We start from the raw sequence: 25,697 nt of genomic DNA on the forward strand, positions 1-25,697 counted from the left end.
AACTATACTATTACCCATTGTGTAATAATAAAAACACAGAAAGTATGGAAAAATGTCAGAAAAAAACAAGTCCTTGCAGATTCATTTCTAAATCTGCTTACTCCTGGATATTTTGAAATTTCTTCAAAATGTAGCCTGCCCTTTCCCAGCACCCCCCAAGAATTCTGAGTAAAGACATTTCCCTTTAACTTGCTGGAAGGAAGGGAAAGTTCTAGATATAAAGTCATTTCTTCCATTATCTGCTTAAAAAACACCACTAACGGAAAATGAATCAGAGAAATAGAAAACTAGCAATACCATAGATCTCCAAGTGAAATTCACACACCAAATTTGAAATGTGAGCAAAAAGATGATTTGCTAAATGTCTCAGTGGCATTGCAGAGTTCCTGGAAGAAGTCAGGGACAGAGGGCTCCTCATCTCTGACAGGCTAGGTATTCCCTGGGGGAGGCATCTTTTTATCATTCAATTGTCATTTGCCAAGAAAAGATAGCTATTGACCAGTATCACGTTTTAAGAAATTAAAAGAAATAGAGTCCTTCAAATTAAGAACTTTAACTTATCCTTCAGCACCTTTTCCAAAAATTTGAGGACAAATGTCGGAAGATCTTTAGGGATTGAAATTTAGATTATGGATTCACATTGGTATTTTGCCATAACAAACATGTCACACAACCAAATAGGACTGAAGTAAGTAGGAGGACATTGATGCCAACATGGGGACTGGAGTAGAGTATTTAAGGTAAAAACGAATCAGAATCTTTTCCTAAAGAGCATAGTTTAAATACAAGAAAAGGAAACCAATATCAGTTTAAACTAGTAGAAGAAGTAATGCATAACACAATAATGTTTATGACTTGGCAAAAGTGGGAAACAGATTGATGAGTGGAGGTGAAAAATATCTTGGGAGATTTAAAATGATCAGATTGAAATAAGGGTATAGTGTTAACAGACAAGAAAAAAAGGGAAGAAAATAGGAATTTGTCTGCTAGGGCAATAGACACTGAAAAACGAACTAGATCATTTGGTGGGAGTAACATTTAATTCAAAGAAGATATGGTTTAGTAAGAAGTACTTTCTTGGGATGGTAGACTTAATTCATTTCCAAAACTTGGGTTAATGACACTCACATTCAATTGATCAACTCAGGCTCAAAACAGGTTCCTGGTCTGAATGTTGCATAACTGACAGAGAACTGAGGTGGCATTTTAGACTGGAAACAAAAAGGTTAGGTTTAAGAAATTATTCCAAACATGTTGTCCATATTATTTATTAATCAACTGTAGGTTCTCCTAATAGCACATTCTGTTATGGTACATGTGGTTCACTTCTATGATTTTTTTTCTCATTTTGAGAATCAAATTATACACTGATGTCTACTTTTGACTGTTAAGGATATTAACAAAAAGGAGGAGGGGAATATTAGGAAGTGAGAAAAGAGAAGAAAGGTAATACAGAAGCTGAGTGGGCAAAGGGGATTTTGCAATATAGCCTGAAGTGACATGAAGACTCTCAGAAAAGGACCCCTTTGTTCCACAGGGAGGTTGTCCCATATCTAAGAGTAACATTCAGATCCAAGAGTGGAACATTCTGCTCTGTTTCAGTGTGGTTAAAATTGGGATAGCTTGGGTCTGGGAACGGAGTTTTGGTAAACAGCATGTGTACAATTAATATTACATTAATATGTTATAAAGTTGTTACAAGAATTGAATAAAAACCTACCTATAAATATTTTGACATCATAGGAGGCACACAGTAGGTACATAATAAATATTGTATCTATTCTATTTTATTCAGCTATGGTAAATTGAATAATTAAAGGATCCCATAGATTTTCTTCTAGGTCAAGTTTGCAAGTTACTCTGCCTCTCTGAGAAATCTAGCAGGTGGCAGTCAGAGCTAAGTCCTAAAATCAAAAGGGTAACAAATATTTAAATAAAGGCCAGATGAATGGGTAGGAGAGAAGGCATTGAGAGAGGCACCTGTCATTACGCATCTTAACTACAACAAAACAAAATGAATTTATAAGTATCTCAAACCTGCTAAGGAAGGAAAATCCCAAAAATATTCTAGTTGACAAGGGATGACAATTAGAAATTAATTGTATAATACTCATTATTTATTCAAAATGTTACTGACACTTATTTAATGTGCTGCCTTTATTATACTAGTAATTGTAGGAGGCGTTCATTTATTATTTGTCATTTAGATTCCATCAGTCCTTTATTTCTTGACACCATTTTAAGTTTCTCACATAGCAACTTTCTTTCCCTAGGAGTTTTCAGACATCCACCCTAACAGTTAAAACTGATCACTTTTACAGGCATGTGGAGCCTCCATTTTGGCATTGGTAAAACCAATTTTCTAGGCCATTACTGGAGACTCACTTTCTTATTTAGAAAGTAGGTAGAGTTTCCAGATGAAATACAGGACACTTAGTCCAAGTTGAATTTCGGCTAAACAACTAACAATTTTCAATATTAAGTATGTCTCAAATATTGCATTGGATATACACTAAAAATATTATTTATTGTTTTAGCTAAAATTCAAATTTAACTCAGAGTTCTGTATTTTTATGTGCTAAATCTGGAAACCCTAAAACTTGATGTTCCTAATTTATTAATAGGAAGTAGGAAAAAAAGTAAGTGAAAAGACTGAAAGTAAATAAAGCTTTAAGGTAAGAAGCCACTTTCTCAACTAAAGTATACTCATCTTAGCAATATACCTCAAAAGAAACTACAAACTCTATAAATTGCCCAAAGTATTGTTGGATGTATACAATCAGGAAAGCCAAATTTCATAGTACTTTCATTTTGCAATCATGTTTCTCAGCTAAAACAGGTTTATATCTGCTATTTTTTTGTAACTAATCATTTTTAAAATCTGCTGAAGAACAACTGAAGATGCTATACCTTAACACAAAAGTGAAAAGATGCAGGCAAATCACTGAGATTTATATCCTCACGATTTCCTAAATCTTACTACTTCTGAAGGAGAAATTGCTACTAAGACTTCAGGCAGATAGGCCGAATTCATCCCTTATTTCCTCTGAGTGAATGTCCTATGCTGTAGGTAATATGACAAATGTCACCATTCTAAGAGAATTCTAACATTCTAAAACTTTTTTTTAAAAGGTTTTCACTTACTAAACATGTTACATCATCAGGAATTTCAAAGAGAAAACGTCAATGCCCTTTAACTTTCTAAAATTCTCAACCCACGAATCCAATTTGTTTCATGGGCTTTGGGGAACTAATAAATACAAGATATTTATTTGTAAGTCAAAATCTACAATTGAGTCCCCCTGACAATCCGATGATGATTTGTGACATAACAGTCCCAAAAGAACAGAAGAAAAAAAAGTTTCACATTTTCCTTCATCTAAAAACACAAAATTGTTTTCTAATTACAATGGCACATATTACACCCTGTATTTCAATAATATTTTATCTTGACTCTTTACATGTGTAATCACTTAACCTAGGAAAAGATCTAATAATTAACAAGAAAAAATCATGAAATTCAAGATTTATGAAGTGTTTTCAGTTCCACTGTCAAGACCACATGAGGGAAAAAGTATATTAGCACCATCCCAATATGTACTCTATTCCACCTGCATATTCATTACCACAGTGCAAAGAATCAGCACAAAAATAAATACTCCACTAAACGTCCTGGTAATTTTGATCACCTCTATTTCAAAATGCATTATGACCAGCACAACTTTCAACCAGGGTTATCTTCTGATAGAAAGAGAAGGCTAGGGAAAGCATTCTTAGCACATTGACAAATGCATTTCATTTTTATTCTGTGGAAACAAACAAAAACTGTATTTAACATTAGTATCATTTTAGCATTTGACAGCTTTTGCTTTTCTAAATGAGACCACTGCATGAAAGAAGGCACTTTTTGGGTCAAATTTCTAATGTATCTACAGGCTGTTTTAATTTTATTATTTAACTCACCTTACTCATAGCATATACATGTACAACTAAGTATGAATAGCTTATATCAATTATGAGATGTATTAAAGCCTTTCCCTCTCTCCAACAGTGCTCTAGGATGCATTATCAGACAAGCAGATAAGTGTAATGACGAATTGCACAATATGGCCAACATTAATAGAGTGGTTTTCTACAAATGTATTGCAAAAAATAAATACTTCGCATTTCAGAACATAACTATTTCAATGTCACATGTTAGCAAAAGACAAAGTGGCAGATATTAGCAACTTTAATAGGTCCTGGATTAAACAATATAAAGGAACTTGAGAGAAATGACAATGCATCTAGAGAGTAGATGAGGTTGAAGGTAAGAGTCTATTCTTGAGGGTCTAATTAGGTTCTTCCCATCTCTCCACTTTTCTTTTTTTTAAAATCTTCATAGAGACGCCTTAGCAGAAGCTATCAGTTTTGACAGTACACCAAAATCCTGGCAGTGAACCATAAATTGACCATTACCATAAAAAGAGCTGCTAAATGAGAAACCATGTGCTCAGTATAAAACTAATTTCATGCTTTCCAAAGCACACCGTGGCTTCTAGCAAGATAGTGGCCCTGGGACTTGCCGAGACAGATTGGCGAACACAAATGGTTTGCTCCTGATGTGTCTGCTTAGCCAAGCTTTACGTGTACTGGCAGTAAAAGAGGTTCTGGAGTCTTCTATCAAACAAATACACACTTAGCTATAACTTCAAAGCTGAAAGCTGTGAAACAGCTGCCTCAAATAAATATAGAAGGAAAAACACATACACATATACACACACACACCCCATGTGCCATGCTAGCTGCTTCCAATCAAAGAAAAATAGATTCCCCTGCCAACCTAATGTACTAAACAGACACTTAATAAGCATAACGCTATGTAATACATTATAACCCTCACACTCCATTCATGCTTAGAAACATAGGAATTAGAGTTTAGCCAAGCCAAAGCACTCCATCTACTTGGAGGCTAACTTTGTGCCTGCCCTTATCTAGTTGGCTTTCAAATACCATATACTTACAAGCCTACATCAAACCTTTCCAAGCATGATGACCTAGTAATTTAACCTCTCCAGGTCAGTGCAGGTACTTTATGTATATTTAAATGATAAAATCTGCTGCCTTTAAAACATCTCAGCTAATAAAAACACATTTCATGAAGAAATACTGCTAATTTCCTCCCATTCTCATTTGGCACACCGTCACTAGAAATTAATTACTGTTGGTTTTCCAGTGCATGACTGGTCATAACTTTTAATTATTAATAATGTCGAGCTTAACAAGGTGTCAACTCCAGTATGTAATCTACATCACTTACTTTCTTATCTCGAAGCATGACTTGTCTCCTCCTATCTGTTTTTCATGTCAAAGATTCTACAAAGTACACTTAGTTTATAGCCTTTTAAATACATCTGAAACACATAATAACACTTCTAATTACCTTCTTTCAGTAATGGTAGCAATTGCATAATATCACTGACTTGTTCAGAATGTTTAAAATGCAAAGGAAGTCACCTACTGGTAAGATGTCCTCGGCAAACAGCTAGCACAGAAAGAAAGGGCTGCTTATCACACCCATTCAAGGAGTTACTTCGCAACAAAATTAAAGAATCATATATTTTGCTCTTCGGTTTTCCTCCTTCAGGTGTGTCAGTACGATGTGGTAAACACAATTGATGACTCCACAGGATTCAGCACAACGTACGAAAGAATCTGTTACTGACATCCCAGACCCCAGCATCCAAGTTTTAGAATAAAAAAGCTCACCTCTGCTAGGAAGTCCACTCCACATCCTGGCAGGGCTCTCACCAGCTTCGAGAGCAACCAAGTTAGATAAACAAAACTTCCAGTATGTGACCAGCGTAATGCACAGCGCTACCGAGACTTGGCTCCAGCCCTGATTATCTGTGTGACAGCACCACGTTATATCAGTGCCGCTCCAAGCCTTCCCAGTTGCTGGCTTATTGCACTGCTCATTGAAAATCCTTTACACGCTGGTAACATTTTAGGGAAGGACAAGCACACTCTGAGTCATTTGTAAAGAAAGCAGAGCAATTTCAATTCTATATCTCCATGCATGCTGAAACCAGAAGCACTGTCAACGTACAAGTCTGAGGTGGATTTATGCTGAGAAACAGGCAACCTAAGCCTTCATTATCAATGCATGAAATCAGCCACTGTGATCAAATTCAAGCAAACCACAAAAAGGATATGATTATGAAAGTCTCCACAGATTTAGCACCAAACCTCATGGAATGAAGAATCATCTATTGAAATTGTGTAAATGTTAAAAATAGCTCTGGCTTTTCAACAATGAGCAGGATACAGGGGAGAAATCAGTAGTCTATATTATAAGGACTTATAAAGGCTGCATAAATCAAAATAGCTGTAGGTTCCTGGGACTTTGCTCTAGACAAATGAAATCACGGGAGACTATTACAATTATAACAAAAATAATTCCATATATTTGACACAGATATCCATTAAAGGGCAAATCAAACATCCTTTAACTCCTAAGTGCCCATCTCTAAATTAAAATAATGGTGATAGTTAAAAATGTGCGATGCTATGCTAGCACCAGGACAAAATACCATCAATTTTACTCTAAGACAATTTCATAAACAATAAAGATTTAAATCTATTCTGTGTAACAATAAACATGCAAGACAGATATTTTTAACACTATAATCTTTGCTCATTATTTTGAAAAATCTATAGTTCATTAAACCCATATATTTTTATCCCAACTACCCCCAAATTTATACCTCCGCTTTTTATCATCCTTCCTCTTTTGTTACTAAAATATAAGATGCAAGAGCTACTGGACATCATCTTTAGAAGACACAAGGTCAGAAAGCAGTATTAGATATACCCCAGAGATACATATACCCCAGAAAGCAGTAGCAGTGATTTGAGATTACAAAATATACAGCTTTGACATGCGCATGCAAACTGCAAAGCAAAAAAGAAATAAAACGTTTATTAGAAATCACAAAAATAAACTGGAAGAAATTCCTAGGAGGCAACACTGACAATACATTTAAGGTTCTATTCAATTTTTTAAAAAGGGTTTTAGGTTCTCATTGAGACTCTGAAGGCCAAACAAATTAGAATTCAGTAAAGGCAATTCCTGATTTGAGGACCTCCTATAAATGACTGGGTTCAGTTCTAGTAATCCTACCAGCTCTGAGATGACACATTTAGAAGTGTCTACAATATGAAACATCCGTGTAAACCTAAGCAGCACACATTTACGTAACACAGCATTCTGGAGCAACATTAAACACATCACTCTCACGGGTATTCTCACTATGTCCCCATATGGAAAGTTGACTCCTTACGGGCTGCTGGTTAGATGCCCTTGCTTGGAGACAGATTAGACACATGAATGGATGTGCACATAAGTGTGTACGTATATCTATATGTACACCATTGAACACACTTGCCCCTCACAGTCACTTTTGCCACCTGAATTCCATTTGTTTTGTGTCTCCTGAAGCCCCTAGGGCAACAATTGAATGTATTATGAGAAATAGCATTGGGCATCACTGACTTTGCAATTGTTCAGTGTCCTTTCTCTTCTGTCCTCTCTGGCTCACCTACCACACACATAAACTTTCCTTAGAAAACAGTCATAGGAATAGTTTATGAGAGATTGTATGCCTAAAAATCTTTTTATTATTACCACACATGAAGCTCCCTAGTAATAAGATAAAAGTTTAAAATTAAACCGGGATATTTGATTATAGGCCAATCCTTTATCTAAAACCCTTAGTGCTTGATGCATTTCAGAATTCAAATGTTTTCAGATTTTAGAAAGGTAATACTCTACATATGCCAGGAATTATATAATGCCTCCAGTGGCAGATGTTATATAATGCCACATTGAGGTCCGGGGCAACAACTCTATAATCAGATACATTAACATTCTATAGCAAAATGTGTGCATATTCATACTCGTTGGGATAAATAAATGCTATAATTTAAGTTCACATTAGTTCATGTCACGTTTTCCCATCAACATGAATTACAAAATCTTCCAGTTTTCATTGCTTCTTGGATTTCAGGAATTGCAGGTAAGAGACTGTGGACCGTATAAATGTTTACTTAAACTGCTGGGAAGTTATGGATTGGGAAATGGCACCTAAGCAGGTGTTCTCTTGCTTAGGCAAGAAATTTGGAGGGTAGTGTTACTTTAACAGATGGGCAAAAATATGAGGGAAGGTGCTAGTAAGACTGAGACCCAAAGCAGAGCAGAAATGTGGCAATAATGCACGATGACAAAACTAGGACATGGAAAACAAAGGCAAGAAGAAGCCACTCAGAATTACTGAATCAAAAAAAAAAAAAAGTAATAATAGTACTCATTGATCACCTAAACTCTATACTCACTAGTGTGAAAGGCACTTGACATAAATATTTTTTAGCAACCTACCTCAATTTTCAAAAGGAAATTTTAAAAGGATGAATGTATCTTCAGAGTGAGGCAAAACATTTGGTTATCTCACCCTCTTCTCATTGTACCCAAAAGCAAAATATCCATAATGTTATACAGTGCATGTGGCACTGTCAGAAACAAACAAAAAAATAAGCTTTGCCTTATGAAGTAAAGATTTCTGTTTTATTTGTATATGCTATAAACTACTTGCATTAGAGGTTCTTTAAAATCAGTTTTAGAAAAAAGTAGCAATATTTACTGCCATCAAGAGTCAACTGTTTAATTTTAAAATCCATTTTAAAAACAAATGTTCTCAAAAAACAACAATATATTGCATTTGCTTGGAGTCTTTCTTATGAGTACATTTCCCAAATAAACACTTTTCTTTAAGCACATTAAAGAACTTTAATATAGCAGAGCATTGACACTACACTTAAGATAAGACTTTGGGTCTATAGAACATTCAGTCTTCAAAGAGCATTTCCTGGGTGCCTTTTGGGCCTAGATCTGCACTGGGGAAGTGTCCAGGAGGCATTTATGTGAAGGGTGGTCTTTCTACTCACTGAACAAACTAAACTGTAATGTGTGGCTCTTAGTATCTAGAATACAATCACAAAGTCATTTTCTATGTGAAGAAGGAAACTGCATTTATTTTTTTGACAATACAACATAATTCGGTGAATTCTCCTTTTTTAGCAATCAAAATGGTGCCCCGATGGTTTGATGGAGTTATAGCAGCTTCTAAAAGTAACTTACTATCCTACAAGATGAGTAACACTTCGGGGCTATGATTTTAAAAAAAGCTCCCTATACATTTTACGTCAAGTTCATAAAATAATAGATAAATACCCAGTGTCTACAGGACAAGAGTCTCTGGATTGCAGGTTCACCAGAGCACAAGCTCTTTAAATGAAGTGGGTTAACATTATTTGTGAGTGCCAGCACACTCGGCCCATTAAAAAGTACAATTATCCAGCCCTTCCACCATCTCCAAACTCCATGTAATCAGAAGAGCAAATGTGTTTCACAGCTCGAGAAAAACTGTTTAGTGCCAAGGACATACACCAACCTCACGGTCAGCTGTAACATTCCACAGGGATGTCTAACCCAGAACACTGTCCAACAGCCTCCTTGGCTGTGACACTGTTAAGATGTGAAAGTCAAATGTCTGTGTGAAGAAAGGTGGTCAGTCCAGGTGAAAATACATTCATCCCCCAGTGGAAATTGAACTCACTAATTACCACTGGGCTTGGCTCACTGCTGAAAACCCTTCTCCCTAGATTAGTTTAAAATGGGTAACACTTCTATTCCAGGCAGACACCAAGGTTTTAAATACGCCTTTGATGATTTAAATCACTCAGACATGTAAACACTTGCCGTGATTGTCTAAGACTCAGTTTCCACACTGAAAGCTGTATTTGGTTTTCAAAATCTAAAAACCAAGACTTGATGTTAAGCAATTCTTATCTTTTAATAGATATAATATGTAAAAGTTTATATCCAAAAGCATTCTTTAAGAAAAAGACAATCTGTCCATCACCAAAAAAGGGCCAACCACCCCTTTTAACCATTTTATCAAAGTTCCATTCAAACTCTTTTATGTGTCAATCCCTTAGAGTTCTGTACTTAATTCACACCCTTGTATAATCCACACCCTTGTCTGACAGTTTTTAACCACAAGTACAGAATATGGAGACGTTCTATAATGACTTTTTCAAGTCTACGTCAGGTGTAGTTTTAGATTTCTGACACCATTGAAGATGGCTAGAGCTCCGTCTCAAATTCAAAGCATTTGTGCGTCAGGAAGTGGTTAGAATTGTAACTTGAGACTTGATCCTATTTCCAAATTTCTCTACTCTCATTCCCAAGGAACTTCAATCTCAATAAGCCCTACAATATTAATCTCAATTAAATTTATCTGGGGAGAACAGGTAAAGGGTACCAACTCTTATCCTTGCTTTGAAAAATAGAGTCAGGATTTTGTAAAATACTTGGAAACTAAACAGTGATCAATTCTGAGTAAGACAACGAATCAGAAAAGTGTATCAGTATTCCTTCTACTATATGTATCATCACTGGGTCTGAAGTACTACAAGTAAGAGACAATTCCTGAGTATTCTTATAAGGACCTGGGACGTACACAAAGAAAAGCAGATGCCCTGTTTTCAAAGGTGCAATTTGACATATTTTGACCAAGGCCTTTTCCCCCTCTAAGTCTGTCCCTTCATTAAAAACCATAAGTCATATGGGCTCTATCCGATACATGGATTGTATAATAATTATTCTATGAAAGGAATTTTCTGAACTTACTAATTAAGAGGTTTAAAGAAATAAGTATATTGTAAATAATTTAACCCACCTACCTCACACTGAAATGATTTACTTATCTAGTGCACTTACTGACAGAAACTCAATGATTTGTTACATTCACCATGGTAATTATATTTTGCAGAGTCAGATTTCTTGGTTGAATGATAAATGGCAAATTGATTAATCAAAAATTAAGTAAAAGCAAGCGTTTAAAACTATGTGTTTCTACTGAAAAGGTAAAATCATTATCGTACTGATGAATTCTAGCCTTATCTCTAAATCTGTCATACAAACCTAAGGTTGCATCATTTAACATTTATGTTCATTCCTAATATCTCTTAAAATGGAGACTTTTCCAGACATAGAGCAATATTAATATATTTAAGTAGTAATTTTTATTCCTGAAAACTAAAGAAAGATCTCTCTTGCTCTTCCCCCTTCCAAACACCCAACCTCCCCAACCCCTGCCATGTCTCCCCTATACATTCTGCCTAACGCATACAAGGTGCTCAGAAAGTCTATCAAATGAGCATGCTCTTGCCCCCACATGCATGTCCACACATCCTCACTCCTTGGTGTGGTATTTCTTTGCTTTCCTTACTCACTAATAAGTTGCATCAGAATGTTGATGTGGGCAAAGGAATGAAGAAACTATCATACTTTCAATATACTCGTGGCACCATCTTGTGGTAATTCTTGGTATCGTGTTTTCAAGTTTAATTTTTAAAGTTCTTCAAACATGTCTGGGAAAACACATTTGAGGATAAATTTAACATTTTAAATATGCATGAGATACAATGTGATAAATCTGGCCTATATATTTAAAACCCCACACACATATTTTAAGAGTTATAATATCTATCATTAGTGTCCTGATCCCAGAAACCATTTAATACCAATAACCGTTTCTTGAATGTAGAATAGGAATGACATTAACAAATCTTTAAGCGGGAGGGGAGAAACAATAACTGAGGATCCTGGGGGTGTCAAAGAACAGCACAGACTATAGCAGCCAAAAAAATAAAATAAAATTATATATAACACTGCAACTGACAACCCATTTTCCAATCCCACTGTCTATTCCCACGTCCAAACTACTACTCCACTTCCTGCTGCAAAATACCCAGGTTTTATCACCCTTATCTTCTCCCCCATCCCAGGCATCCTGACTTTAAAATCTACTCAAGCTCAGTTTAAAATTTCTAAGGCCAAATAAAAGATGCCACTTCTTGAATCAAGAGGCAGAGCGTATTTTTCCACCCCTTGAATTTGAGCTGGCGTTGTGTCTTAGGCCATTGCTGCTCCTGTAAGAGAATACCACAGACTGACGTGATTTTTTAAATAATAGAAATTTATTTATCACAGTTCTGAAGGCTGAGAAGTCCAAGATCAATGTATCAGCAGATTTGGTGTCTGGTAAGTGCTTGCTCTCTCCTTCTAAGATGATGCCTTGTTGCTGCATCCTCCAGAGGAAACCAACGCTGTGTCCTCACTTGGTGGAAAAGCAGAAGGAGCAGGCATCTCTTGAAGCCTCTTTCATAAGAGCACTAGTCCCATTCATAATGGTGGCACCCTCATGGCCTAATCACCTCTCAAAGGCACCACCTCTTCAGACTGTCACGTTGGGGTTTAAGTTCTAATGTATGAATTTTAGAGAAACACAAACATTCAAACCATAGCACCTTGTGACTAGCTCTGACCAAAAGAATGCAGTAAGTTGCAGCTGCTGTTCTTGCTGTCTTGCAACACTGCTCTGTGACTGCTGAGTAACAAAGCCTGGCCTAATCTCCTTGAGGAGGAGTCTACTGGTGAGAATTATCCAGCCTACAGCCAGCAGCAACTGCTAGATACATGTACAAAGCCCTCTAAAACCATCTAACCCAGTTATTCTGTAGCAGCCTGCAGCTCCACAGGGGTCCACCCATGAGTTCAGCACAAGAACCACCTAGCTGAGCCCAGCCCACATTTCTGACCCACAGAATCACAATTAAAATAACACACTGTTTTAAAATTTTTTCTGAAAGCTTCTGCCTACCTTTCCAAAATTCTCTTGTGTTTTCTTCTATCAGTAATTGCCTTACTCAGTTTCAGCCATATCTCAGGTTTTTAGACACACCAAGTTTTTCCTCAGGTTGAGATTTTGAGCATTCTCTTCATTCCCTTTGGATCACTTTTCTCTATTCTCTTTGCTTGACTAACTTTTTTTTTTTACGTCTTAAAATTTTAATCTTAAATGAGAATGGATAGCAGAGGGCAGGATGTCAGTCACTAGCCACCCTTCATAGAGAACTAATACGGTCAGTTTTATCTGGACTTGGGAAGCTGTGGATGGGTCATGGAAAAAATAAGCTCTGCAATTGTGTGGTATCCTGGGGAAGCAATACCTAAGTGAAATGTCTGGAACTGATGCGGAGGCTTCTAGTTAACATAAACCAGAGTGACAGCGAGAACTCAGGACAACTTAGCTCTGAATTCCAGCAACTACCTGTGACTTTCTTATCTATGTCTTTGCAGCTGTACCTCTGTCTTTTCCCTGTACCTCTGTTCCCACAGGACGGGAAGACTGTTTTCCTGTTCTGATTCCTTTCTACCTTTGCAAAGGGATCTTCCTCTTTCCCCCCAAATCATACTTCACTCCAATAATAAGAAACTATTTATAGTTTGTTCCTACATGCATCTGTGTTGCCGTTGCCTATACCTGGAATGTTTTTTCTTGAATAATTTGAAACTCATCTTTGAATACTCATCTCAAAGATCACTTCCTCTGGGAAGTCTTCCCTCACCTCCAAAAAGTTAATTATTCCTTTTTGTGTGCCACATCTACGTTATTTGTAGATCTGCCATTGTTCTTAGCATACCATATTGCAATTCAATTATTTAAATATTTATTTTCTCTTGATACTTAAGATATTGTTTTATTAATCTCTGTAAAATAGGAACTTCGTAATATTTAAAATAAGAAAAATCTCCAAGGTTCTGTTTCCTATTATCTCTAATTATGCCAATAGAAAACTGGGGGGTTTAGGTGGTCATCTTTATTAAAATTTTTAACTTAAATTTTTATCATGATAATCAGAGATCCACATGCAATTGTAAGAAATAATGGAGTTTTCTTGAACACCTTGCCCAGCTTCTACCCATAGTAAAAAATTTTTAAAGTTATAGAATAATAGTGTAATCAGGATATTGACATTGATCTGATGTACAAATCTTATTCAGATTTCCCCGGTATTACTTGTATTTGTGTGTGTGTGTGTGTGTGTGTGTGTGTGTGTGTGTGTGTGTGTGTCCTGTGTAGATTCATGTATCCCCCACCAGGGGTCTCTCATGTTGCAGTTTTGTACCCATATCTACTTCCTTCTTGAAACTCACCCCTGTCCCTTACCAACCACTAATTTGTCCTCTACTTCTACAATTTTGCTATTTCAAAAATGTTGTATAAATGGAATCCATACAGTATGTAACCTTTGGGGACTGGCTTTTTCCACTCAGTATAATTCCCTGAAGATCCATCCAAGTTGTTGCGTGTATCAAGGGTTCACTCCTTTTTATTGTTGAGTAGTATTCCTTAGCACAGATGTACCACAGTTTAACAAGTCACCCCCAAAAGATATCCGTGTCAAATCCTTAGAACCCGTGAGTGCTATCTTTTTTTGCAAAAAGTCTCATTGCAGATGTGATTGTTAGGAATCTTGAGATGAGGAAACAATCCAGGATTATGCAGGTGAGCTCTAAACCCAATAGCAAGCATCGTTATGAGATAAGGAGAAAGGAGATCTGAAGAAAAGACATAGACATACAGAGCAGAAGGTGTCGTGAAAACAGAAGCAGAGACTAGAGTGATGCAGCCACAAGTCCAGGAATTCTGGGGCAGCCACCAGAAGTTTTAAATTTTTATGTTTTTACATTTAAATCTATAATTCATTTTGAGTTAATCTTTTTATATGATGTCAGATTTAGGCCTAAGTTTGTTTGTTTTGTGGCCTACAGCTGTTCAATTACTCCAGGACTTGAAAAGGTATTCTTCCTCCATTGACTTGCTTTCGTACCTTTATCAAAAAATCAGTTGAGTATGTGTGTGTGGATCTATGCCTGGGTTCTCTAGTCTTTTTCATCTCTCTCTCTCTCTCTTTCTCTCTCTCTCTCTCCAATAAAACTACTGTCTTGATTACTTTAATATATAGTAAGCCTCAATATTGGGTAGAGAGATCCCTCCTTTTTTCTTCTTCGTCAAGTTTTAGCTAGCAGCTAAACTAGCTAAAAGGTCTGTGCTTTTTCATATAAATGTTAGCATAATCTTGTCTATGTCTACAAAAAGAAATTGCTGAGATTTTTATAGAAATTGCATGAAAATTATAGATCAGTTTAAGGAGAACTGGCATCTTAATCTTGTTGAGTTTTCTAATCCTGATTTACTAAACACATGGTATGTCTCTCCATTTATGTAGGTCTTCAATTTCTTTTCTCAGCATTTTGTAATTTTCAGTATATAGATCCTGCACGTTTTTTAAAGTGTATATCTAAGTATTTCATTGTATTGGGAAGTGATTATAAATGGTATTGCATTTTAAAATTTTGATTTCCATATGTTCATTTTTAGTATATAAATATAATATGTGGGTTTTTTTTGTTTTGTTTTGTTTTGAGACAGGGCCTCACTCTATCACCCAGTTGGGAGTACAGTGGTGTGATTGCAGCTCACTGCAGCCTTGACCTCTTGAGCCCAAGAAATCCTCCCACCACAGCCTCCTGAGTAGCTGGGACTACAGGTGTGCACCACCATGCCTGGCTTTCTCTTTTTTTTTTAGAGACAGGTTGTGTTTCCCAGGTTGGTCTTGAACTCCTAGGCTCAAGTGATCTTCTTTCCTCAGTCTCTCAAAGTACTGGGATTACAGGCTTTTATTTTTATTTGTTTTTCTTGCCTTAATATAGTGGCTAGAACTTCCAGCACCATGATGAATAAGAGAATTGAGAGTGGACATTCTTCCCCTGGTCTTGGTCTTAGAAGAAAAACATTCAGTCTTTCACATTAAGTATGCTGCTACCTGTAGACTTTGTTTAGACACTTCTTTTAAATCAAGGTAGTTTCCCTTTATTCCTAGCTTGCTGAAAATGTGCGTTGGGTTTTCTCGAATGCTTTTACTGCATTAATGGATGTGATCATGTGAGTTCTCTTCTTTAACTTGTTGATATAGTAGATTAATTTTTTTTTTTTTTAGACATGGAGTCCTGCTCTGTTGCCCAGGCTGGAGTGCAGTGGCGTGATCTCAGTTCACCGCAACCTCTACCTCCCAGGTTCAAGTGATTCTCCTGCCTCAGCCTCCTAAGTAGCTGGGATTACAGGCACACACTACTATGCCCAGCTAATTTTTTAATATTTTTAGTAGAGATGGGGTTTTGCCATGTTGGCCAGGCTGGTCTCGAACTGCTGACCTCAGATGATCTGCCCACTTCGGCCTCCCAAAGTGCTAGGATTGCAGGCATGAGCCACCGTGCCCAGGTGGTAGATTATTAATTTTTAAATGGTGAGCCAGTTTTACATACCTGGAATAAATCCCACTTAGTTATGGTAAACAATTCTTTTCATACATTGCTGGATTCAATTTGCTTATATTCTGTTGAGAATTTTTTACTCTAAGTTTATGATATCCTATTCTGTAGGGTTTTTAAAAATGATGTGTTGTCTGATTCGGGTATTAGGATAATACTAGCCTCATAAACTACGTTGGGAAGTGTTTCCTCTTCTTCTATTTTCTGAAAGCAACTGTATAAAATTGGTGTCAATTTAAAAAATCTTTGGTAGAATTCTCCACTGAAACCATATGAATCCAGAAATTTGTTTTTCAAGTGCTTTGTAATGATAAATTCAGCTTATTTGATGGCTATAGGTCTATTCAGATTTTCTACCTTTAAATTTATATTTAGGTTTATTTATTTTTGAGATGGAGTCTTGGTCTGTCTCCCAGGCTGGAATGCAATGGCATGATCTTAGCTCACCACAACCTATGCCTCTGGGGTTCAGGCGATTCTCCTGTCTCAATCTCCAGAATAGCTGGGATTACAGGCACATGTTACCACAACAGGTTAATGTTTTGTATTTTTAGTAGAGACAGGGTTTCACCATGTTGTCCAGGCTGGTCTAAACAACTGACCTCAAGTGATCTGCCCACCTTGGCCTCCTAAAGTGCTGGGATTACAGACATGAGCCACCACACCCAGCCCAGATAGTGTATGTTTATTTTAGTTGAATTTTAGTTATTTATGGTTTCTGAAGGACTGGTTCATCCTTCTCACTTGTCACATTTATGAATACAAGTTTTTAATATTTGCTTATTATATTTTTAATTGCTGCAAGTTCTGTCATAATATCATGTATCTCATCGGTATCTCCTTTCTTGTCCTCATCAGTCTTGCTAAAAGCTTACAAATTTCACTGCTTTTATTAAAGAACACGCTTTTTGTTTTACAGACTTTTCCTCTGTCGCTTTCCTATTTTCAAGTTCACAGATTGTTGGTGTAGGTCTTTATTACTTCCTTCCACTTGCTTGTGGTTTGGTTTTTCTATTCTTTTCTGGCTTCTTGGTTGGGAACTTACTTGAGAACTTCTTTTCATTTCAAATATAAGCATTTAAGGCCATAAATTTCCAGCTCTGCACTGCTTTAGCTTCATCCCACATACTTTACTATGTTGTGCTTTCATTTTCATCTAGTTTTTGCTTTGAGACTTCTTCTTTGATTCATAGATTACCTAAGAGATAAGTTGTTTAATTTTCCTGTTGTTTTTCTACTACTAATTTCTACTTGATTTCATTATGGTCAGAGAAAATATTGTATATGATTACAGTTCCTTCGGATGCATTAAGGTTTGTGTTATGGTTCAATATATGGTCTACCTTTGTGAATAGTTGTATAGGCACTTGGGGAAAAAAGTGTTCTACTGTTATTAAGTAGAGTTCAATATAAATTAATTAGATCATGTTAGCTGATTGTATTGTTCAGACCTTCTAAATTCTTGCTTATTTTGTTTAATAACCCTATCAGTTGCTAAGAGTGGGTCCCCAACTGCAATTGCAAATTTATTCATTTCTTTTTTCTGCTCTATCAGTTATTGCTTCATGTGTTTTGAGGCTCTGCTGTCTGGTGTATGAACATTTAGGATCATTATGTCTTCCTGGTGAGTTGAACATTTTATCAGTACATAATGTCTTGCTCTGTCTCTAGTAAATTTCTTTACTCCCTACTTCATCAGACATTAATATAGCTACCCCTGCCTTTATTTTTTAAATTACTGTTTGCATGATATATTATTTTCCATCCTTTTACTTTCAGCGTACCTCTTATTGATTTTCAAGTGAGTTTCTTGTAAGCAGCATATAGTTGGGTTATTTTTTTTTAATGCACTTTTTCTTTGGATTGGTTTATTAAGGCTATTTACATTTAAAGTAATTATTGATGTTAGCCTTTAAGTCTGACATTTTATTATTTGCTTTCTGTTTTTTCCTTTGGCTCTTGGTCCTCTGTTTCTCTCTTCTTTCTGTCCTGTGGCTTACTTGAACACTTTTTAGGACTCCATTTTTATTTATTTATATTTTGGTTGTATCTCTTTCTATAGTTTTCATAGTGGTTGCCATTAATATTATAATGATATATGTATGTGACTTATGGCAGACAATTTACTGGTATCAGCATTTAACATCCCTACTTTCAAATATCACAGTTTTTAGCATCAGATGATTATAATTTGTTTCAGTCATCAAATATGATTTACAAAGCTAATGAAGAAAATGATAATGTAACGATTAATTTTACGTGTCAACTTGACTGGGTCACTGGATGTTCAGATATTTGGTTACACATTATTCTGGGTATTTCTTCCTGCCTGACTGCCTTCCACCTGTGACATTATTTTTTTTTCCCTGCCTTCAGACTCAAATTGAAACATTAGCTCCTCTTGGGTCTTGAGTCAGCCAGCCCTCAGGCTAGAACTACACCATCAAATCTTCTGAATCTCATGTTTTTTGAACTTAGGCTAGAATGACACCATTGGCTGTCCTGAGTCTCCAGATATCCTACAGATCTTGAAAATTAGAGGCCTCCATAATTGTGTGAGCTAATTCCTTTCTCCTACAGGTTCTGCTTCTCTGGAGAACCCTACTACAGGTAGTTTATTATGTACCATATTTCTGTTCTTTCCATTGTTCTTTCTTCTTTCCTTCTCAAAGCTCCAAGATTCACTCTTTTATCATTTCCTTTCTAGTTGAAAAATTTCTTTTAGCCAATATTTAAGGATACACCTGTTAATGATAGATTATGCTGCCTAGTACAAACCCCATCTCATGTGATGATATTTAATTTCAGGCAGTATGAAGTGACTTTCCCCAGAGCTGCATCTAGATTTGGGGTGGGTTGAGGAGGGTACTTACAGGCTTACATGGTTCCAGGGCTCAGGTAGGAGTGTTTATGGCCCGGCTGTCACTTCTGCACATGGACATCTGCTGAGGCATGTTTATTTCTGTCTGATATTTAGTAATTAGTTCATGCAGGAACTGTGAGGTATTTCTGTGCTGTGTTACATGTAAAACACTATCCTGCCACTGTCCCAGTCCAACAGAAAAGACCATGTCCCTGTGGTTCTCAGGTTCTACCAGCAGCTTCGGTACTCCCTAAGCCCACAGGAAATCATAAGACTGCCTCAGCTCCACCTGCCCACCCTTGCTAGGGGCCAGGAACACCGGGGTCTTACTGTCTTTGTGGACCGTTCTGTGAGACAGAAACTCACAACTACTTTTTCTGGAAGCCAAGACCCATCTGTGGTTTCTGTTATTTCCACTTACCCCTTGGAACTGGATGGGGAAAGCATTAGGGATCTTTAATATGCAAACTAAGTTACCTCAGCTCTTTTTGCTTCCCCTTTGAGTCTCTCTTCCACAGCCCAGAGTATTCATAAAACGTTTGGCTAGGGAGACAGTGCTGAGAAAAGGATTTTGCTGCTACTTATCATAAGTCCCTTGCTCACTTTGGTACATTGATTACACACACACACATACACACACACAGCAGACTGGTTTCAGGTACACTCTAAGAATCTTCCTGTTGTTCTAAAGCTCAGATCTAAAAGTTCTATAAATACCCTGAATACTAAATTTGGCAGAAGACTTCCAGTGGCTAGGGGTCAGCCACCTTTTATTACTAGAAACATGTCTCAACCATCACCCTGTGGACCCAATTCCCATCCATGCCAACTCCAACACGATAAAACCAACCCAGAAGAGGGGAAGTCACCTCTTAAATTAACAGTTCTTGGGAAGAATATCTACAACACATATTTTTCTCTACAGGGGTGAAATGGGCTTCGATTTTCTTCCCTGTGTTTGTTTTCTGGGACTGTTGTAACAAAGTACCACAAACTAAGTGGCTTACACAACAGAAATTTATCATCTTATAGTTCTAGAGGCTAGAAGTAAAAAAAAAATCAATGTGTTACTTGGGTTGGTTCCTTCTGAGGGCTGTGAGGGAAGGATCTATTCCAGGACTCTCTCCTTGGCTTGTAGATGGCTGTCTTCTCCCTGTATCTCTTCTCACATCATCTTCCCTCTCTGTGCGTATCTGTCTGTGTCCAAATTTCTGTTCTTTTTTTTTTTTTGTAAGGATATCAGTCACATAGGATTACAGCCCACCTTAATGATTTCATTCCTCTGTAAAGACCCTTGCTCTAAATAAGGTCATATTCTGAGGTACTGGGGGTTAGAATTCCAATATATCTTTTTTTTTTTTATTTTGTGGAGAAACACAATTCAACACTTAATACTCTCTGAAGCCAAGTGATGGGCAAAAAAGGAAGACCGGCATTTTGTTTCCTGTTTAAGTGCCTGCTTTGTCAGTGAGCTTGCCAGCCTCCCCTGTGCTACCTAAGCAGGAAAGAAAGCCCCCCACAATCCACTCCACCTGTACTTGCCTAGGCCCCAGCAGTTCCAGGTTTTCAAGAGGAATGTTCATTCTCAGATGGATTCTGACCTCAATCCCCAAGCATTGATGCACATGAGAACAGAGGACACAATCTTGTCAGGACTACCATAGTACAGAAGAAAGAGGCACATACAGTCAAGGAATGAAGGCTTTTGCTAACAACTATGAGCAAGCTGGAAGATGCAGCTATCTCACAAGGGACTCTCAATGCCTAAGGGACCACCTGGGGGATCCCTTCATCCACAGGGTCTGTTAGGAGGATGTATGAGCCACAGAGACAGCCAAAATAGTAGTCAGCAATTAAGAACAGCATTGCCACCTTGCAGAGGCTGTAAGGTAAGGTAAACCTCCGCCTTTTCATCCTTCTGTTTTCCCACCACTAGGCTGAAGAGCAGGCTGAGGCAGGGGTAGGGTAGAAGCTCATGTGCCCAGCCCTCCGCTCTAAGTTCTAGAGTCCATCTAGACAAATCTTAATTTGGCAATAAAATGTTGTTTTTATAAATAGAGTTGAATCTTCTAAATCAAGGAATCTTTCTGAATATACAAAAGTGAAAAGCTATGAGTTGAGAGAGCGTTAAGAGAGCTGCTACCCAGCGAAACACAAATTTGATAGATCAAAAGTGAGGAAAGTGACCAAAAAAAATGAAATGATGTCAGGCTTGAACCTCATTAAGTGGAGACTCTAAATAGTAGATAGTATACACATGCACACATGATAGCACTAGGTATATTCTGCTTTAGTTCCTGCTGTTTCACTTAGCATTATATCATGGACAATTTCTCCTATCACGAGATATTCTTCAGAAATATAATTTTTAATGACTATGGTATTCATAGATATTTACACTCTAACAGATGCAATTCAAACTTTTACTCAGGCTATTTGTGCTCTAACTTAGGTATCAGTTTTGAACCTAACACTAAATATATATATATATAATGTACAATATTATTAATTAATAATATATATTATTATATACAATATAATATATAATATTTTTCTCTACAGGGGTGAAGTGGGCTTCGATTTGTTATATATTATATATTATTGATGAATAATATAATATTATACATTATATATATATATATATATTTTTTTTTTTTTTTTACTTTTTTGAGATGGAGTCTTGCTCTGTTGCCCAGGTTGGAGTGAAGTGGCACAATCTCCACTCAATGCAACCTCCACCTCTTGGGTTCAAACAATTTTCCTGCCTCAGCCTCCTGAGTAGCTGGGATTACAGGTGCGTGCCACCATGCCTGGCTAATTTTTGTAATTTTAGTAGATACGGGGTTTCACCATGTTGCCCAGGCTGGTCTTGAACTCCTGGCCTCAAGCGATCCACCTGCCTCGGCCTCCCAAAGTGCTGAGATTACAGGCGTGAGTCACTGTGCCTGGCTGTAACACTAACTACATTTTTAATATATAACTATAGGTAAATCAATACACCTTGGAATAATTATAATTATCATAATAAATAGAAAATGGAAAAATAATTTTCTACTATTATGTGTGTATTTTATATCCTGTAAGTCCCTTTACTTTCTTTCACAGCATGTTAAATATTGACTGAAGAAAACAATTTAATGACATTAAATCATCAACAGAGTAAAAAGTAGTTAGATTTGGCTTGAAATACAAAAATTATTTATTTACAGCACACCAAGAACCATGTAACAGCACTGAGTGAAATTTCAACAAATGTTTTCTCTGTATCATCTCACTTCAAGCTGGGGCCTCATTACAGAACAAACCCTTGCTAGAGCAGGATTTGGAGCTCTTCCCCCACATTTGGGAGGAGGCTTATCTTGGCCTCCCACCTCAACCCTTGGGAGGAAGCCCGCCTTTTGTAGAAATCTTCATCATAGATAACGATACATTTCACATTTTTCTTTAACTCTGTCACAGTGAAGATACCCAATGACCAGCAATGTAGAGGAGGAGGGGCTGCCCAAGAACAACATAAAGGATGTGAAAGATTGTTTAGAATTCAGGGCAGAGGCAGAAATGCAAAAATTCCTGAGCTTCTGCCTCTATCCAGCCCACAAGGAAAGGGTGAGAGGCAAGTGAAAGTGATAGATGATGGTGCTGGATTTCAGAGGGAAGCCTTGTTGGTTTTGGCAATGCCTGTTCCTATTGTTAGAACACCCAGCACACTGCTGGCAACTCTCTAAAAGAATATGACAAGTTTAACATGCAAAATTAATGCTCTTCTCCTGCATCATAGGATGTTATAAATAAAGCCGTAGCTTTTTATACACTATCAAATGGTATGCCACCCAATAGAAAGAAGATAAAGGAAACCCAAGAAAGCTAATTTTAAGAGAGGGGAAAAATGACATCACTGATGCATTTTAAACACATTTCAAAATACATTCAGAAGTGTTCACACATTGTGGGGATACAGGAAGTCTCTGGCCCCATATACAAATTGCGCGCGTGTGTGTACATGTGTGTGTGCCAGTGTATGTCAGTGGGTGTAACAAATATTTCGAGACGTGACAAACAGTTCATGGATTTTACCTGTAGGAGAAAGAGTACATGTTATCATGGTGGCCCAGTTTTAAGGTAAAAATTAAGTCTTGTTCTAAATCCTTCATTTTCCAGACCAGGACCATCTCTCCCCACGGCACATGGAACCCGGGACCCTGCCTCCTACCTGTGCTGCTGTTGCTGCTGGGGCTGGCCTGGGCGGGCGGTGGGGGCTGCCCATCACTCAGCTGCTTCACTCGTTTGCGGTGGGATTTGCCGTTGGAATGCACCTGAGCCTGGGCTGCAGAGTTCAGCTGGATGTTGCACACCTCACAGAAGGAGAAAAGAATTTTCTTTTTCTCTTTGCTCAACTGGTCCTCAGGCCTGTCGTTCTTTATCCCCTTTTCTTCAAAGCCCCGTAGAAAATTTGCCATATTCATGATTCCATCTTCAAGATGGTTGTCAGGGCTTAAGGAGTACCTCATGCCTAAAAATCAAAACAAGTACAAGTGCTTCTGAAATTATATAACCCTTCTTATTTTCTAGTATGATTACAATTCATCTTTAATGGTTTGTTTAAGTTTAAAGTTGCCCAGCTACCCAGTGGTTACTCCTAGAAAAATAATCATCAGAAGTACCTAAGTAAGCGAGTATGGTCTTTCAGCGTGAGTTCCTTGTGCCTGGTGGTTTTGGAACAGAAGTTCCTTTCGCCTGGAGCCCTTTTACCCCATCCTTGCTCGTCTTCCCATCACCTCCCACCCTCTTTACTCTTTTAACTTCCCATCCATGAGATCTCCGCTGGCAAATTACCTTCTACATGAAACCCTTTCTGACCCTGGACACAAGGCAAGATCTGGTTATATGCTCACATCGTGCTATGTGACACCTATCAGAGTATGCATTTCTTAGGTAATTGTGCACTTACTTGGCTTATGTCTGTCTCCCCATTAGAGTATAAGCTCTATGAGGACAGTCACTTCATCTCTGGATATCCCTTAGGCCTACAACTGCACCTTTTACATAATAGGCATTCAAATTTTATTGAAGGAAGGAATAAATGATGGTATGAATCTGGGATTGTGAAAATGTTCATGTGCAGACACAAAAGTATACACAATCAGCATACACCTGGGCATATACAAACAGATACATGCCTTAACTGCAGGGGAGGTAACAAAGAACAAAACACCGTATGTCTGCAACTTACATTGGGCTGTGTTCTAAACGTCCCTTGATAAGTCAGCCGACAGGAATTTGGACATATTTTCTTATCCTTGTAGTGAAACAAGTTGTTTTTCGGTTTCCAGGTTAGCCCATTAACATCAATTTAGTATTTGATGGAGTTGAAATGTAGAACATCTGAAATACAGAATAATATAAAATTTTAGTAAACTGGTAATTGAAAAAGAATAAAATAGAATAAGACACAATTTTGTATATTTTTAAGTATTGTTATTTTCTTCATTTGTTTAGATAAAACTACAGAGGTAGATTACAGACTAAGGGAAGATTCAAAAAGGATTTTCAAAACTTTGAGACCCTTGGTTGATGAAGATTGTCTTGACATTTTTTTTTCAGTGGCATTTTATGTAATTTTTCATTTTAGTTAATACCAGGAATACCAGCATTTTCAAAATTATCGGTGGGATTATAACAATGTTTTGGTTTACAATTTGAATAAATAAAAAGACACTTCCCAAAAAGAAAGGGGAGGGGAATTTGGCAAAAATTAAGGGAAAAGGGTATGTGTGAGGAAGAATGGCTGAGGTGGCAGTGCTGTGCCATAGGAGATGAAGAGTTTATATGAAGGAAGGATCGTGGCTTGTAAGGGACTTCTGCTTATAGAACAAACAAAGCAAGGCATTGGCTTTCAACAGTCCTTTTGATCCAAGTTTTCTCAGAGCTCTAAGAAAAGGAATGAGCTACTAGAGACAAGTCCATATTTGGAGTGTTCACAAGCAGGATGTTTAAAATTCAGAAAAGGCATAACCATAAAACCAGATATTGATTCTAATGTACAGTATGCCAAAAAATCTCCTTGTACATACCCATACATCCAATTGTGAAGGTTGTTCGAACACTTAATTTCGATATGCAAAATCTACTTGTCCCTTTTAATTCTTTAACCTGATAATGCCATTTTAAGGAACTCTCTTACACAAAATTTTCCAAGTCAATCTATTCCTTTTAGCTCCGGCCTTAAAGTCTGCTCAAACTATGCAGAAATCAGGTTTAAGCAGTTCCTGTAGCTAAGCTACAGAAAATAATTCAGCTATAATTGAAATGGAGTTTGAACTGCACATAAATATTTTTCTTTTATTCCTTAAACCTAAGATATTATGTTATCACAAAGTCACTTTTCTCATACAACTTAAGAAAATATCAGTGCTGTATTAGTTATGTTCAAATATCTATATCTTCTCTTAAAATATTAAAACACATAATAAGAATTAGTTGAAATAAGTAAGTGATTTTTAAAATGAGCTCATTACTAACATTTTGCCCTGTCTAGAAAACTAATCCACTGTGAAA

General features: G+C 37.1%; 1 protein-coding gene across 2 annotated transcripts in view; it reads right to left on the reverse strand.

Annotated features, from left to right (window-relative positions):
• Window positions 1-25,697, reverse strand: part of ZNF385B (zinc finger protein 385B) — a 416,540-nt gene that overhangs the window by 299,463 nt on the left and 91,380 nt on the right. For both annotated transcript variants that reach the window (XM_002808008.4, XM_028830892.2), the window contains exons 2-3: window positions 24,373-24,524; window positions 23,353-23,652 (exon numbers count right to left, since the gene is read on the reverse strand). In XM_002808008.4, the coding sequence (XP_002808054.1) occupies window positions 23,353-23,650 (298 nt within the window). In that variant the 5' untranslated portion in view covers window positions 23,651-23,652; window positions 24,373-24,524. The remainder of the gene's footprint in view (window positions 1-23,352; window positions 23,653-24,372; window positions 24,525-25,697) is intronic.

The sequence above is a fragment of the Macaca mulatta genome, chromosome 12 (genome assembly GCF_049350105.2).
Source record: "Macaca mulatta isolate MMU2019108-1 chromosome 12, T2T-MMU8v2.0, whole genome shotgun sequence".
In the NCBI taxonomy this organism is placed as follows: Eukaryota; Metazoa; Chordata; class Mammalia; order Primates; family Cercopithecidae; genus Macaca; species Macaca mulatta.